This window comes from Ovis canadensis, chromosome 2 (assembly GCF_042477335.2).
Source record: "Ovis canadensis isolate MfBH-ARS-UI-01 breed Bighorn chromosome 2, ARS-UI_OviCan_v2, whole genome shotgun sequence".
Lineage (NCBI taxonomy): Eukaryota > Metazoa > Chordata > Mammalia > Artiodactyla > Bovidae > Ovis > Ovis canadensis.
In genome coordinates this window covers 180,682,452-180,700,625 of record NC_091246.1, presented here as the reverse complement: position 1 = coordinate 180,700,625, position 18,174 = coordinate 180,682,452, and the positions used below count along the sequence as shown (strand labels likewise).

Sequence of the window (18,174 nt, the reverse complement as noted above, 5' to 3'; positions counted from 1 at the left end):
ATGGGTTTTGGTTGCCGGTACTTTCAGTGATGTCTCTTCCTTAAGAGAAATCAATAGATTAACTTAACAGTGAAACATAACAACAGTTAACAAAACTATGGCTAAACAAAAATATCCAACTGAAGCAGAGAAATTTAAAGTAAGAAAATACAAAAAATGCAATAAGAGGTATGTGAGACACTGAGAAAAGGTCCAATGGATATAACTGGAGGCATGGAGAAGGCAATGGCAACCCACTCCAGTACTCTTGCCTGGAAAATCCCACGGACAGAGGACCCTGGTAGGCTGCAGTCCATGGGGTTGCAAAGAGTCAGACACAACTGAGCGACTTCACTTTCACTTTTTACTTTCAAGGAGTATTAAGAAGGAGCAAAAATAGTAGTTGAAGAGATAACAACTGAGAATTATGCAGAGCTAATGAATGACATCAGTCCACAGATTAAGAAGCATAAATGCAAAGAAAACCACACTTAGGAACATCATAGTCAAATTTTGGAGAGCTGAGCAAAGAAAAAACAGCAAGGGGAGGAGAAAAGACAACTTATAACAGCACCAAAAATATTAAACACCTAGGGGGAAAAGTTAATTTATAGTAGCACCAAAGATATAAATATCTAGGAATAAATTTAATGATATATGTGAAAAATTATATACTGAAAACTATAAAATTTTATCAAGGGAATTCCCTGACAGCCCAGTGGTTAGGACTCCATACTCTCACTGTCATGAAGTTTGACCCCTCACCTGGAAACTAAAATTCCAGAAGCCGTGCATGGTGTAGCCAAAAAACAATAACACAACAACAAACAAAAGAACTCAAAATACTTTACTGAAACAGAAATTAAACAAGGGGAAGATGATATAATAATTGAGGTGAAAGTAAAAGTAGAACAACTAAAGAGATGGAAGAATAATTCACATTCATGGATTAAAATACTCTCTATTATAAAGATATCAATTATCCACAAACTGACCTATATATGCAAAACAATCCTATTCATAATCCTAGCAACTTTTTTGTGAAAACTGAACAATGAGTTGTAGAATTTAGGGTCAATGCAGAAAGTCAACAACAGAAAAAACAATTTTGAAAAAAGAACAGGGTTGAAAACTTATACTAAAATATCTATTATAAAGTTATAGTAATTAAGAAGTATGGTACTGTCACGAAGATTGGCAATCGTTCAAACAGAAAAAAGAATCTACACCTACACGGTCCCATATGGTAGCCACTAAACATATGTAGCTATTTAAATAAATTAAAATTAGTTAAAATAAAAAATTCAGTCCTTTTGAGCACTTGCCACATTTCAATATCTCAGCAGCCAGCTATTAAATTGAATAGTACATATACTAACATTTCCATCATGGCAGAAAGTTCTATTCAACAGCACTTATAATACAGAGATACACATAGAATTACTTGATTTATAACAAATGTGACACTCAAGTGCAGCGGGGAAAAGCTGGTCTTTTTAATAAATTGTGATGGTGCAATTTTATGTTCATATATAAAAATTAAATAAATAAATAACCTATTAATCCACCATCACCTCTACCTTACACCTAGGGTCCCCAACCTCTGGGATTTAATGCCTATATGATCTGATGTGGAGTTGATGTACTAATAATAGAAATAAAGTGCACAACAAATGCAGGGCTCTTGAATCATCCCAAAACCATTCCCTCCCCCTACCAACACGTTTTGTGGAAAAACTGTCCTCCATGACACTGGTCCCTGGTGCCAAAAAAGGTTGGGGCCACTGCCTTACACCACACATAAAAATCAATTCCAAGTAGACTGCAGGGAATTCCCCGGCAGTCCAGTGATTGGGACTCCGAGCTTTCATTTCCCAGGGCCTGGCTTCAATCCCTGGTCCAGGAATTAAGTTCCTGCAAGTCAAGCAGCCAAACAAACCAACAAAAAACCAAGTAGACTGTCATTCTAAATGTAAAAACGTAAGACAAAGAAGTTTTTAGATGAAAACACAGGAAAGTATCTTCACAACCTTGTAGTAGACAAAGATCTCTTAAATAGGACACAAAAGGCGTCAGCCATAAAACACAATACCAGTAAAGAATATTTAACAGGAAATTAAATATGAGAATGTCTGCTTATCAAGGCATCATTAAGAGAGTGTAAAAGCAAGCCATGGCCTGAGAAAAATCATTTGCAACACAGATACCTGACAAAAGACTCATCCAGAATATAAATCTGATAAGTCTCTACAAAATGGTAAGAAAAAGGCAGGCAGAAAACCCAGGAGAAAAATGGATAAGACACGAACAAGCACTTAACAGAATAGGATATCCGAACAGCTAATAAGCATTATGAAAAGCTGTCAAGCTTCATTTACTATCAGAAAAGTGTACATGAAAATTCAGTGGATATCACTATATTCCTACAAGAATACCTAAAACGAAATTACAGCTAAGCAAAACAAGGTATTGGTGGTACAAATGGAACTCTTTCACACTGGGGACACAAGTATAAATCAGTAAAACCACTTTGAAAAATGTATGGTCAAGTTATGGGTTGAACTGTAACCCCAAAATTCATATGTTGAAGTCTTAGCATCCAGTCCCCCAAAATGTGAACTGATTTGGAAACAGAGTCAGTGCCTATGTAATCCGGTCATTAAGGTGGGCCTGAATCCAGTTATGACTGATATCTTTATAAGATGGGAAATTTTTGACACAAATAGAAGGAAGATGATGTGAAAAGACATTGGCAGAAGATATCCAACACAAAGCCAAGAAGAGAGACCTGGAGCAGATCCTCCTCTCACAGTTCTGAGAAGCAATCAACTCTGCCAGCATCTTGATTTTGGAATTCTAGACTCAGGAACTGCAAAAATAGTAAGTTTCAGTTTAACCATTGTCCAGCCCCCAGTCAATACTTCATTTTGATAGTACTGACAGATTAACACAGGTGGCATCTTCTTAGTGGAATATATGAATATTTATAACCCAATGATTCCTCTTCCTAATATATGTACAATAAAAATGTGTATATATTTTTACCAATAGTCTAAGAATGTTCACAGCACTGTTATCTTTAAAAGCCTCAAACTAGAAACAACCCAAGTGCTCATCAACAGTACAATGAATAAATAAATTACGGTATATTTACCCAATGGAATTTTATACAGCAATGGGAATGAACCGATTACAACTACATGCAACAATACTGAAGGATCTTGCAGTGATGGTGAATGAGAGAAGTCAGACACAAAAGAGTACAAATGGACGATTCAATCCAGTTCAGTTCAATTGCTTAGTTATGTCACACTCTGTCACTGACTGCAGCGCTCCATGCCTCCCCGTCCATAGCCAATTCCCGGAGTTTACCCAAACTATGTCCATTGGGTGATTACAACAATACAGTTGAACATGTAAAAGTAATGTGTGGCATAATAAGTCAGGATGGTGATTACATTTGGAAAGGAGGGAGCCAACAGGGATTGCGAGAGGGCAAAAGGAAGGTTTCTGGGATGCGGGTAATGTTCTCCTTTGTGATTTTGGTGAATGGCTATCTTCAAGTTGTATGTTTATGATCTGCACATGCTTTTCCATATACTTTATTCATCATTTAAAAAGGTCTTTAAAAACTGAATATGTGAGTAAATAGATTAGAATAGTTCAATTATATATATGAGAGATTTTTAAAAACAACCATAATGTAACAAAGATAATGAGACATTAATGGAAGCATAGGATAGAGAGAAAAGGTCAAATATAAGTCTAACTGGAGTAGCAGAAGAAGATACTGAAGAGAATGAGTGAGAATCGATATTTGAAGAATGAAAATTTCCCAGAATCAACATGACACAAATCCCACATTAAAAATGTATAAGACTAACCAGGATAAATAAAAAGCAAATCATATAGAATAAATTATAGTACAACTGTAGTACTCCAAACACAAAGAGAAAAATAAAATCAGATACAGATAAAAGATGATTTATTAAGGCATGAAAAAACATCAATTTCTGTTTTTGGAAAATTCTCATGTAAAAGCCAAAAAGAATAATATGATGAACACACTATAATACCACTCAAACGTTCACAGTGTTAATATTTTGGCTGACCCCTCAAAGTTTCTCTAAACAAATACACGCCTTTCCCTTTTGGGAAAATGTAGAAAATAGGCTTTAGATAGCAAGATTCTTTATCCCCAAATTCTTTATCATGCATTTCCCAGGAACAAAAACATTATTCTGTTCAACTATAATACCATCACTATATCTATAATTTGATAACATCACTCTAATACAGTCCAGTTGAAGTTTTCCCAGTTAACCCAAAAATGTCCCCTAAAGCTTTTGTTTCTACTTATTCAGGATCTAGCTATTATTTCATGATCCAGAAAAAAAAAAAAAATCAAATCAATGGGAAGACTACGTATACACAAAAAATTTTTTTCATTGTTGTTCAGTCACTCAAGTCACATCTGACTCTTTGCTACTGAACAACAATGAAAAAATTATACACACACACACACTTGACAGATTTATCATTTTACCATGTCTTGAAAAAAGTATTTACCTGCCATCTCTTCTCAGGGCAAAAGTGATGCCATCTTTCTGGAAAGGAAGCAGCTTTGCTCTTAGTTTGTCAGGCAAAAAATCCAGCTGTTCGTAAGATTCACTTGTCGAATAAGAAATTTGAGGTGTAAGAGACTTTTTTATGTTATGACCTCTGGACATGATGATCCTAAACACAAAACAAAAATCACAAGGGAAGCGGTGAAGGAAATAGATATTACTAAGTGTATTAGAAAATTAAAGATAAATAATATTAAAGTACTTATTAGTAGTCTTGTTATACCAGATATAAACTGGTTAAATCATGTTCTCAGAATAAGCAATTAAGAAAATTCAAAGCACTGAATCCAAAAGCAATTACTTGTTGCACTGTCTAGGGACCAGCATTTTCTATTTCATTTGTACTTCTATTAATAGTTGAGCCATAATGTAACAATAACCTGTTATAAGCAATAAATGTATTACTGAAAAGTTATAAATCAACTAGAAATATATAATGAAATATATCATTTTTAAAATAGGAATGAATTTGTTACAGAAAGATGAAATTCCTTTTATAGTTGATCCTTTTATAGATATTCATCTTCACATTATATCAGATTTTCTAAGAATGAAGTCAAATTAAATTTTATCATTTATTTATTTGTTTATTTGGGCCTACCATGTGGCTTGTGGCATCTTGGTTCCCTGATGGGATGGAACTTGGGCTCTCAGCGGTCAAAGTGGAGAGTCATAACCATTGGACCCCCAGGGAATTTCTAAATTGCACTTTAAAAATGCTAAGATACAAAGACACTAACTCCAAATGTATAATTATTAAATTAACTCAATATTATTAAATTAGATTGATTTTAAAATATTAAAATGAATTCTTCAACCACTTGAATCCACAGTGTAAACATAGCCTGATTAGCACCTTTCTCACCAGGGGTTTCCACAGATATAGTTTTAATTTTCTAACATAAAAATTTCATATATCTTCAAATTCTTAGAACTCTGCAAGGAAAAAAATCCTATTAAATCACTGAACTATAAAGCTTCTTTAATATGGCACTTTGTATTTAGATTGCAACTTTCATCTATTTATAACCTCATATCATTTTAAAAAACAAATTTGCTTTAATTATCAATTACTTAGACTTATAAACTTTAGCCTCCCACTCCCCTAAAAAAGCAATTAATCTCTGTGCATAATGTTTAAGAATATCAAGAATCTGACAAATATATATTATTAACAAATAGGTACAACATGCCACAATCTAGAGAAGCAAAGATCACACCCCCACAGAGCTTACATTCTTGAGGGGTAGACTGAAAATAAACAAATAAACAAGGAGATTAATTACAGTATATAGTACAAGTATTATGAAGGACCTTAAGAGGGTAATAGCTACTTTAGGCAAGCTGACCGGGAAAGTCCACTCTTAGGTGATGCTTGCTCTACAGTCTAAAGGATGTGAAAGAACCAGTCAGGTTCAAAGGTGATAGAAGAGCACTCCAGGTGAACAGAATAAGTGAAACAACCCTAATTTGAGAAAGGGTTTAGTGATTTCTAGAAACAGAAAGCAGGCCAATGAGGTTAAACCAAGGGACAGAACGACATGAGATGAAGCTGTTGAGATAAGCAAATGTCAAATCACAGAAGGCTGTCATAAAAACTTTGGATTCCACTTTAAGAATGAAGGTAAGTCAATGGAGATGTGTTGCCAAATACACTATTAGGCAGATACAGCTATTTAAATGTAATTAAAATAAAAAATTAAATTCTTCAGCTCCATTCACCATGTTTCAATTCTCAACAGCCACATATGGCTAGTGGCTATCATATTGAATGGTTCACATACACTGAACACTTATTCTTCACTATAAGTTGTATTGGATAGCAATCACTGGAAAGTTTTAAGCAGGGAAGGAACACAATCTGACTTATAGTTCAAAAACTACCAGATAAGGATAAAGCTGTCAATAGAAAGGCAGTGAGAAATGTTCTTATAGGACTTGGCCAGTCCACAAAGCCCATACTGCCTCAATGGTGACTGAATTTAGAGGTGATTTATAACTCAGACCTGTTCTCAGAAGCAACACTGAGTCAGCATCCCCAGTACCTTGTCAGCAATAACAAAACTCTGAATAAAGAATAGAAAAATGGCTCAAAGAGGGGGAAAGCATGAAACTCTTTATCATGCTGCAAAGCACATGGCAAAAATCACCTTAACAATGGAACTATAGAGATTTAGGAAATCTCTCAAGAGGTAAAGCTACCAGGACTTCCTGATGGAGTACATGGGGAAAATGAGGGAAATGGGAAATCAAGGTGTATGTTCAGTGTGATGGAGTCATGCAGTTTACTGAGAGGCTGTACAAGTTACTTAAAGGCTAACGAACAAATGGATTGGGAAGAAAAAAAATCAACAGATCTTTTAGGAATATATACAGTTAGAAATGATCACAAGATATGAAGTGGATATGTCAAACAGACTTGAAAATACATCAATCTGGAACTCTAGGGAGAGAACAAGGGTGGATATGTATTGGGAGTCAACTTGGGATAGTAAACCTATATCATATTTTGTAGCCACCCAATATCCGGGACCCCTGCTATATTTAGAAATTTCCTTACATTACATATATGAGTGGGAGTCAGGTATCACCTTCCAAAAATAAAGCTGGAAATAACAGATTCTTGCTCTCCCAGCTTGCCTTACACCTATAGATTTTGCTAATCATATATACACGTTTCAGTCTTTAACCTAGAAAGTAAAAATTCAAAACCATTGGGATTAAGTGAAATTTACTCTGGTAAGGGTAGTACCAGCAGAAAGAGTCATGTCTACTTTCCAGAAGGAATAGGGGCTTAGAAACCTTTCAGGGTAAGTGGCACAAGGGATACCATGTTTTAGTGATGGACACTGGCAAGGAGCTAAGGAAAATATACAAAAATCATTTTACTACCTATTATCTTTGCTTTTTAATATTGAAAAAAAAATTTAACAAATACTCCAAGAAAAAAAAATATCCACTATGTTGAGGTCAGATTGCAACTTTTATGAGGACTGAATCAGGCACTGTTATTAGTAAAAATAAACAATGAAACTAAAATAATCTTAATAAAAAAACTGCTCTAATAGAGTAACAAGAGAAAAAATAATTATTTTATTTGAAGATGGAAGAACTCTGAAACAGTACAGAAATGTTTAGAAAAAAATAAATTAAAATTATGAGCTGGCTTACTGATAACTCTAATAGGTACCTGAATGCATAAAAAACTTAAAAATGTAGTGGTATAATCTAATTAATAGAAAAGGAATGTTTTACCTAATACTCAAAAGAAAAACACTTTTAGAAAGCACTTGCCCATTGATACTATCTTTCTAAAAGAAGTACTTACACTACTTGGTTGTAAAACTTGCTATGAAGTCACTGTAGTACCAGCATAATGATAGACAGATCAATCGATTAGAATTTCAGACTCCATAATTAAAGACTTAGAGTCAGCTGATTTTTGACAAGAGTATCAAAATAATTCCACAGAAAATGAATAATCTTTTCAAGAAAGAGTGCTGGGACAACTAGATGTTCATCAGTTCAGTTCAGTTGCTCAGTCGTCTCCGACTCTTTGCGACCCCATGAATCGCAGCACTCCAGGCCTCCCTGTCCATCACCAACTCCCAGAGTTCACTCAGACTCACATCCATCAAGCCAGTGATGCCATCCAGCCATCTCATCCTCTGTCGTCCCCTTCTCCTCCTGCCCCCAATCCCTCCCAGCATCAGGGTCTTTTCCAATGAGTCAACTCTTCACATGAGGGGGCCAAAGTATTGGAGTTTCAGCTTTAGCATCATTCCTTCCAAAGAAATCCCAGGGCTGATCTCCTTCAGAATGGACTGGTTGGATCTCCTTGCAGTCCAAGGGACTCTCAAGAGTCTTCTCCAACACCACAGTTCAAAAGCATCAATTCTTCGGCGCTCAGCCTTCTTCAAAGTTCAACTCTCACATCCACACATGACTACTGGAAAAACCATAGCCTTGACTTGATGCACCTTAGTCAGCAAAGTAATCTCTCTGCTTTTGAATATGCTGTCTAGGTTGCTCATAACTTTTCTTCCAAGGAGTGCCTTTTAATTTCATGGCTGCAGTCACCATCTGCAGTGATTTTGAAGCCCAAAAAACTAAAGTCGGACACTGTTTCCACTGTTTCCCCATCTATTTCCCGTGAAGTGATGGGACCGGATGCCATGATCTTCGTTTTCTGAATGTTGAGCTCTAAGCCAACTTTTTCACTCACCTCTTTCACTTTCATCAAGAGGCTTTGTAGTTCCTCTTCACTTTCTGCCATAAGGGTGGTGTCATCTGCATATCTGAGGTTATTGATATTTCTCCTGTCAGTCTTGATTCCAGCTTGTGCTTCTTCCAGTCCAGCGTTTCTCATGATGTACTCTGCATAGAAGTTAAATAAGCAGGGTGACAATATACAGCCTTGACGTACTCCTTTTCCTATTTGGAACCAGTCTGTTGTTCCATGTCCAGTTCTAACTGTTGCTTCCTGACCTGCATACAGATTTCTCAAGAGGCAGGTCAGGGGTCTGGTATTCCCATCTCTTTCAGAATTTTCCACAGTTTATTGTGATCCACACAGTCAAAGGCTTTGGCATAGTCAATAAGGCAGAAATAGATGTTTTTCTGGAACTCTCTTGCTTTTCCCATGAGCCAGCAGATGTTGGCAATTTGATCTCTGGTTTCTCTGCGTTTTCTAAAACCAGCTTGAATATCAGGAAGTTCACGGTTCACGTACTGCTGAAGCCTGGCTTGGAGAATTTTGAGCATTACTTTACTAGCATGTGAGATGAGTGCAATTGTGCAGTAGTTTGAGCATTCTTTGGCATTGCCTTTCGAGATTAGTAGTTGCCAAGGATTAAGGTGGGGAAAAGAAAGAACAGATTGTGACTCTAGAAGGGCAACCTGAGGGACCCCATGAGATGGAAATGTTCTCCATCTTGCTTGTGTCAATATCCTGGTGGTTATACCGTGTTACAGTTTTACAAGATATTACCATTGCAGGAAACTGGGTAAAGCGTACACAGGATTGTACCTGCATTATTTCTTTGCATGATTTCTCACAACAGCTATGAATTTACAGATTTCAAAATTAAAACTTCAGTTTTAAAAGCTGGAAAAACAAACAAACTGGCTTAACACGTAACAATTGATCTCAAAGTTTGGGATAATGTGGACCAAAAAGATAAAACAAGAACATGTAGCTAGCGGCTGAGGTAATACATCCGGGTCTTTACTCTCTTTTCAACACAAGAATGCTCCATGTCTGCCTCAGGACTAAATCCCAGGGAAAATATCTATTTTAAATAGAATATTTGCTCTGTAAAGAATTACAGTTAAAAAAATATTCACTTAATGAATTTCATTTTTTTCATGTATTCAAAAACAAAAAAAAAAACTTGCATGTTTATGTGGAGCAGATATTGCAGAAGGCTCTGGATATACAATAACATAGAACACACGCAGTTTTCAAGAAACACTACAGGGAATGTACCAGGCAGATGTTAGTGGAACATATAAGAAGGACAGTGTTCAGATCTGGGGTTTTGGAAGGCTTCTTAACAGATATACACATCAAGGCTGAGATCTGAAGAACAGATAGACAATAACCAGATAAGTTTATACAAAGGACTTTCCTGGTTCAATGGCTACGACTCCATGCTTCCAATTCAGGCGACCGAGGTTTGACCCTGGTCAGAGAATTAGATCTTGCATGCCATAACTTAGACCTGGCGTAGTCAAATCAGTAAACAAATAAAAATAAATATTTTTTTAAAAGGTATAAAGGAAATGAATTGGAAATAAAAGGAAGAGAGCATGAAGGAATTCTAAGTCTGCATCTTAATATCAGTAAATCATTCCCTCTTCATTAAATCACTTTTTTTTTTCATTTAAATTCTGGAACACTACACCAAAATCAGATTGATTATATTCTTTGCAGCCAAAGATGGAGAAGCCCTATACAGTCAACAAAACAAGATGGGGAGCTGACTGTGGCTCAGATCATGAACTCCTTATTGCCAAATTCAGACTTAAATTGATGAAAGTAGGGAAAACTCCCCAGGTCAGTAGGTGCCCAACATGCTACTGGAGATCAGTGGAGAAATAACTCCAGAAAGAATGAAGGGATGGAGCCCCAGCAAAAACAATACCCAGCTATGGATGTGACTGGTGATAGAAGCAAGGTCCGATGCTGTAAAGAGCAATATTGCATAGGAACCTGGAATGTCAGGTCTATGAATCAAGGCAAATTGGAAGTGGTCAAACAGGAGATGGCAAGAGTGAACATCGACATTCTAGGAATCAGTGAACTAAAATGGACTGGAATGGGTGAATTTAACTCAGATGACCATTATATCTACTATTGCGGGCAGGAATCCCTCAGAAGAAATGGAGTAGCCATCATGGTCAACAAAAAGAGTCTGAAATGCGGTACTTGGATGCAATCTCAAAAACGACAGAATGATCTCTGTTCGTTTCCAAAGCAAACAATTCAGTATCAGAGTAATCAGTCTATGCCCCAACCAGTAATGCTAAAGAAGCTGAAGTTGAATGGTTATATGAAGACCTACAGACCTTGTAGAACTAACACCCAAAATAGATGTCCTTTTCATTATAGGGGACTGGAATGCAAAAGTAGGAAGTCAAGAAACACCTGGAGTAACAGGCAAATTAGGCCTTGGAATGTGGAATGAAGCAGGGCAAAGACTAATAGAGTTTTGCCAAGAAAATGCACTGGTCATAGCAAACACCCTCTTCCAACAACACAAGAGAAGACTCTACATATGGACATCACCCGATGGTCAACACCAAAATCAGATGGATTATATTCTTTGCAGCCAAAGATGGGGAAGCTCTATACAGTCAGCAAAACAAGACCAGGAGCTGACTATGGCTCAGAACTCCTTATTACCAAATTCAGACTTAAACTGAAGAAAGTAGGGAAAACCACCAGATCATTCAGGTATGACCTCAATCAAATCCCTTATGATTATACAGTGGAAGTGAGAAATAGATTTAAGGGCCTAGATCTGATAGAGTGCCTGATGAACTATGGAATGAGGTTCGTGACATTGTACAGGAGACAGGGATCAAGACCATCTCCAAGGAAAAGAAATGCAAAAAAGCAAAATGGCTGTCTGGGGAGGCCTTACAAATAGCTCTGAAAAGAAGAGAGGCGAAAAAAAAGGGGAAAGGGAAAGATACAAGCATCTGAATGCAGAGTTCCAAAGAATAACAAGAAGAGATAAGAAAGCCTTCTTCAGCGATCAATGCAAAGAAATAGAGGAAAAGAACAGAATGGGAAAGACTAGAGATCTCTTCAAGAAAATCGGAGATATGAAGGGAACATTTCATGCAAAGATGGGCTCGATAAAGGACAGAAATGGGATGGACCTAACAGAAGCAGAAGATATTAAGAAGAGGTGGCAAGAATACACAGAAGAACTGTACAAAAAAGATTTTCACGACCCAGATAATCACGATGGTGTGATCACTCACCTAGAGCCAGACATCCTGGAATGTGAAGTCAAGTGGGCCTTAGAAAGCATCACTACGAACAAAGCTAGTGGAGGTGACGGACCTGAAAGATGATGCTGTGAAAGCTCTGCACTCAATATGCCAGCAAATTTGGAAAACTCAGCAGGGGCCACAGGACTGGAAAAGGTCAGTTTTCATTCCAATCCCAAAGAAAGGCCATGCCAAAGAATGCTCAAACTACTGCACAATTGCACTCATCTCACATGCTAGTAAAGTAATGCTCAAAATTCTCCAAGCCAGGCTTCAGCAGTATGTGAACCGTGAACTTCCTGATATTCAAGCTGGTTTTAGAAAACGCAGAGAAACCAGAGATCAAATTGCCAACATCCGCTGGCTCATGGGAAAAGCAAGAGAGTTCCAGAAAAACATCTATTTCTGCCTTATTGACTATGCCAAAGCCTTTGACTGTGTGGATCACAATAAACTGTGGAAAATTCTGAAAGAAATCGGAATACCAGACTCCTGACCTGCCTCTTGAGAAATCTGTATGCAGGTCAGGAAGCAACAGTTAGAACTGGACATGGAACAACAGACTGGTTCCAAATAGGAAAAGGAGTACGTCAAGGCTGTATATTGTCACCCTGCTTATTTAACTTCTATGCAGAGTACATCATGAGAAACGCTGGACTGGAAGAAGCACAAGCTGGAATCAAGACTGACAGGAGAAATATCAATAACCTCAGATATGCAGATGACACCACCCTTATGGCAGAAAGTGAAGAGGAACTACAAAGCCTCTTGATGAAAGTGAAAGAGGTGAGTGAAAAAGTTGGCTTAAAGCTCAACATTCAGAAAACGAAGATCATGGCATCCGGTCCCATCACTTCACGGGAAATAGATGGGGAAACAGTGGAAACAGTGTCAGACTTTGTTTTCAGGGGCTCCAAAATCACTGCAGATGTTGATTGCAGCCATGAAATTAAAAGACGCTTATTCCTTGGAAGAAAAGTTATGAGCAACCTAGATAGCATATTCAAAAGCAGAGACATTACTTTGCTGACTAAGGTCCATCTAGTCAAGGCTATGGTTTTTCCTGTGGTCATGTATGGATGTGAGAGTTGAACTTTGAAGAAGGCTGAGCACTGAAGAATTGATGCTTTTGAACTGTGGTGTTGGAGAAGACTCTTGAGAGTCCCATGGACTGCAAGGAGATCCAACCAATCCATTCTGAAGGAGATCAGCCCTGGAATTTCTTTGGAAGGAATGATACTAAAGCTGAAACTCCAATACTTTCGCCACCTCATGCAAAGAGTTGACTCATTGGAAAAGACCCTGATGCTGGGAGGGATTAGGGGCAGGAGGAGAAGGGGACGACAGAGGATGAGATGGTTGGATGGCATCACCGACTCGACGGACATGGGTTTGTGTGGACTCCGGCAGTTGGTGATGGACAGGGAGGCCTGGCGTGCTGCGATTCATGGTGTCGCAAAGAGTCGGACGCGACTGAGCGACTGAACTGAACTGATACTCTCATGATTGTATCATGTATTATTCCTTCTTGGTCTAAACTTTTCCATTTTCCTCCTCTCCCTGTCTTCTTAGAGAGTACCAGGGCTCAGGTTTTAGCATCCTCCGCTCTCTCCTTTAGAGTTCTCATTAGTTTCATGGCTTTAAATACTACCTTTATGCCAATTACTCCCATACACATATGCGAAGATCAGACCTCTTCTTAACTTCAGATTTGTTGGCATATTCAACCAGACATATCTACCTAGCAGTCTAACAGACATCTCAAACTTACTCTGACCAAAATGAACTTTCTCAAACCTTACTCCGTCAAAGGTCTTCCCCATCCCATCTTGCCAGTTACACCAATTCCTTGACTTCATGCTTTGCCTCACAGTGCACATACAATCCACCACCATCTCCTGTTGGCTCTACATTCAAAACATATTCAGAATCCCACCGTTTCCTACCACCTCCACATCTACTTGCTTGATCTGAGCCACCATCATGTTATCTCTAAGCCTGAATTCTTGCAGCAGCCTGATACTCCAGATGCCATTGTGCTCCTCTCAATTCAGCAGTCAGTGAAATACTTTTACAAAATAAATCTGATCACATTACTTCTCAGCACTCCTTGGTGGCTCCTGATTTTACCTGGATAAAATCTCTGTTAATGGTTTATGAGCCCTTCTACCCTCTGTACCCTCCTCCTATTACCTCCCCACCTCACTTTTTCCTATCAAACTTATGTTCTTACACATTCCTGCTTTGGACTCCACACAAGCTGGTCCATCTAGCTATTCCACTCTCCTCATTCCCATCTCCTGCTGCTTCCTCTTTGCATGGCTACTTCCCTTTTTTCCTTCTAGACTTTCCTAAAACGCCAATCTCTCAGCAAACACTTAACTTGACCACCTTATTTAAAACTACAATGTTTGTGCTTATTTAGGCAGCACATACACTAAAATTAGAACAAAATAGAGAACATTAACACGGCTCCTGCACAAGGATGACACACAAATTCATAAAGCGTTACATATTCTTGAGAGAGAATTTTAAAGTAAATATGACAAAACATTAACAATATGTGATTCTGGGTCAAGAGCATATTGGTACCATTCTTGTGGCTATGTATCTTAAATTTTTCAGAGTAAAATTTTTTAAAACAAAAAAATTGAACTCCCTTTTATCTCTTATCTGCTCTACTTTTTCTTTCTTGATAGCACTCATCAACTTGTAAAACACTATATAATTTGCATACTGACTATAGGTTTTGTTTTTTTCTTCTCTTTCCACTAGGCTATAAACTCTCCAAAAGGGCATAGATTTTTGTCTGTTTTGTTTCTGGTGTTTTTGTCTGTTTTGTTTCCATGCACCTAGACCAGTGCCCAGTACTATGCACTCGACATTATTTGTTGTACTAAAACTTCAGGAGCTTCCCTGATGGCTTAGTGGTAAAGAATCCACCAGCCAATGCAGAGGACATGGGTTTGATCCCTGATCTGGGAAGACCCCATTTACCTTAGAGCCACTAAGCGCATGTGCCACAACTACTGAGCCTGTGCTCTAGAGCTCAGAAGCCACAACCACTGAAGCCTGCTCTCCTTAAAGCCCATGCTCTGCAACAAGAGAAGTCACTGCAATGAGAAGCCCGCACATGGCAACTAGAGAGTCCCCCACTGTTTGCCACTAGAAAAGCCCAAGCAGCAACAAAAAACAATGCAGCACAGCCAAAAAGGAATTAAAAAAAAAACTCCAAAGGACAGGGACCATGATTAAACAGTCTAGAGGCAGAACAATTCCTAGAGAGGAGACAATATAAGATGGGACCACTGGAGTGCATAGCTGAACTAGTGTGAAAATAAAGTTCACAGGCAATATTGCAGTTGAGGAACTAAAAACCTAACATACCAGATCAGCTAAGGTGTGCATTCAAATGTAGAAGTCAGAATGTAGGTAGACAGAAAGTAAACCAAGTTCAAGTTATAGCAGGGAAAATGACACAGTTTGCAAACTGATTAAGATTAGAGAGGGGGTAGTTTATTAAATATGGATTAAATATGGCTTCATGTTAGAATAACAAGGTATTAGAATACTGTAGAAAATTCTATGCCACACAGTATCAAACAAATCTTCTGTTCAATTTAAAAACAAGTTCACGGTCTTCCATGGTGGTCCACTGGCTAAGACTCCGAGCACCCAATGCAGGGGGCCCTGGTTCGATCCCTGGTTAGGGATTTAGATCCCATACGCCACAGCTAAGAGTTTGCATGACAAATCTAAAGATCCCACATACTGCAATTAAGACCCAGTATTGCCAAATAAGTAAAATTAAATTTAAACACAAGTTCAGTTAATCTAGGTAACTAAATTTTATAAACTCATCCCAAACATAAATTGTTAGTGGAAATGGTCCTAATTACTATGGCAATTTGGTTACATGGACACAAGTAAATGTAAAAATATTTTAAATAAATCTTGGGTGACCTATGACAAGCAATTTGATTACTCATTCCTCCTCTCCTGCCATCCACTGATTATAGGAAGCAGGTAGTCAAAGATGAGGGAGGAGGTCCACAAGCTAGTAACACCAGTGCTTTCCCAAGTACAGAAATAAGCACATATTAACAGAAATAACTCCAAGTTCCTTATTGGAAATACAAATTGAGCTAAAATAAACTGCTGCTTCCCACAGATGGTGAATATGGAGATCTACTGAACAACTCTGCTCTAAAGTACACGGATCCAGAAAACACAAGTTACCAAAACAAACTCAGGTCCACACGCTGACATGCAGTAAAGGCAATCTACTGACATCAGGTTGTGATGAAGGAAAGTGTACATAACATTAACTAAAGGACAGCTAGGAAGAACTCCAGGGCTCTTAGTGCTCCAAAAGCCTGAAATCTGCAAAGGTTCCAGCAAACCATTTTTAAAGGCAAGGAAAGGGAGGGGTATCCCAGGGCCTGCGATCAGCTGTGCACAATTCTCTGACTGGTTGATGGTGAGGTAACAGGGTGGTGTCACACGGGTTAACCTTATCAATCCTTAGGCACCTGTCGGCTGTAGGGGCTATGTACTCAAGGTCAACAATTAGGTAGTTAATTTCTTCCAGTTGGTGGGGGTTTTAGCAGGTGTCAAGAATCGAACAGTAAAGAACCTGCCTGCAATGCAGGAGATGTGGATTTGATCCCTAGGCATGGAAGATCTGGAGAAAGGAATGACTTGACTACCCACTTCAGTATTCTTGCCTGGAGAATTCCATGGACACAGGAGCCTCGTGGGCTACAGTCCATGAAGTTGCAAAGAGTCAGAAACGACTGAGCAACTAACACTTTCACTGTAGCCGCTGTAAAACCACTCAGGAAATGGGCATCAGAGAGTATTATCTAGGTAACACAGTGGAGCTAAAGCAGAGGATATGACAGAGGGGTCTGTCCTGGGAAGGCCCTATAGGGTCCTGCTCAGTTACATGTTCACAAAAACAACAGCACTTTGAATATGAGTTTGAAAGGGCAGTCTATGAAGATGTCACTTACCTACTCAGATATTTTCAGTTATTACCCACAGAATCATATACTCAAATCTTAGAAACTCTTCAGATTTCATCAGAATTTATAAATGTACCTATTTCATATTTTACCATACTTCATAGTTTCATAATAGAGTACATTCTGCTTTGTGTTTTATCTGATATAGGTATATTTAAGGATTGTCAGTAAATTACAAACTAAATTTAATAAATTAACATCATGTTTTGTTAATAAACTTGAATCATGTTCTAAAATGATAAAAGATCAAGTTCAGAAAACTATAAAATTACATAATATTTTAAAAATAATTGATGGGACTTTAAAATTTCCATATTGAATATCTAATTACTTTAAAAACAAGGACACTACAATCTTTCATTCTACAGGGAACTGTTTCCAGAAAGGTAAAACAACTGCCACTAATTAATGATCTCTTTCTGTCAGGCAGTACACTAGGAAAATTTAGAAAATCTGTAATTCTTGAAACAACTCACAAAGATAAGTTCTCATTATCCCTACATTAAGGACAAGAAAACTGAGGTTCAGAGATATTAAATAATTTATCACCAGTTAGTAAGTGGTGATATTAAGTCTAGAACTGATTTTTTGCTATTATGCAACACTACTTCTTAAAATCATTCATTCAACAAATATTTGTTGAGTGTCTTTTATGTATTAGACATTGAAGAGGGTGCCAGGTAAGCAAAGATGACTTTGTGTCATTGGAGCCTTACCCTCCAGCTAAATCTAAGATGGAAATAAGAGTTATAAACAAATAATTGCAACACAATGCAGTAAGCACTACGAAAGAAGTATATATAACAATACCACACATAAGTGGGAGTGTTGAACCATGTGAGGCAGCAAGCAATCAAAGGCTTCACTTAAAAAAACTGCTTGGAATGCAGTACACCTTATTTAAATACTTGATGTAACTCAAAACTTGAAGAAAGAAAGGAGTTTGCTGATGGAAAATCAAGGAGATTCTAGACAGAAACAGGCCATATTTGCAAAACCATAAAGTTTCAGAAAATCCTAAGCAGTTCAGCATAGCT

At 37.8% G+C, this 18,174-nt stretch overlaps 1 protein-coding gene and 1 non-coding gene across 3 annotated transcripts in view; one reads left to right on the top strand and one right to left on the bottom strand.

The window, feature by feature from the left end:
- Nucleotides 1–18,174, bottom strand: part of ZRANB3 (zinc finger RANBP2-type containing 3) — a 293,996-nt gene that overhangs the window by 260,939 nt on the left and 14,883 nt on the right. For both annotated transcript variants that reach the window (XM_069577715.1, XM_069577714.1), the window contains one exon: nt 4,549–4,716. In XM_069577715.1, the coding sequence (XP_069433816.1) occupies nt 4,549–4,709 (161 nt within the window). In that variant the 5' untranslated portion in view covers nt 4,710–4,716. The remainder of the gene's footprint in view (nt 1–4,548; nt 4,717–18,174) is intronic.
- Nucleotides 14,524–14,630, top strand: LOC138434818 (U6 spliceosomal RNA). The gene has a single exon (XR_011254897.1). It is a non-coding gene; the product is annotated as a U6 spliceosomal RNA (small nuclear RNA).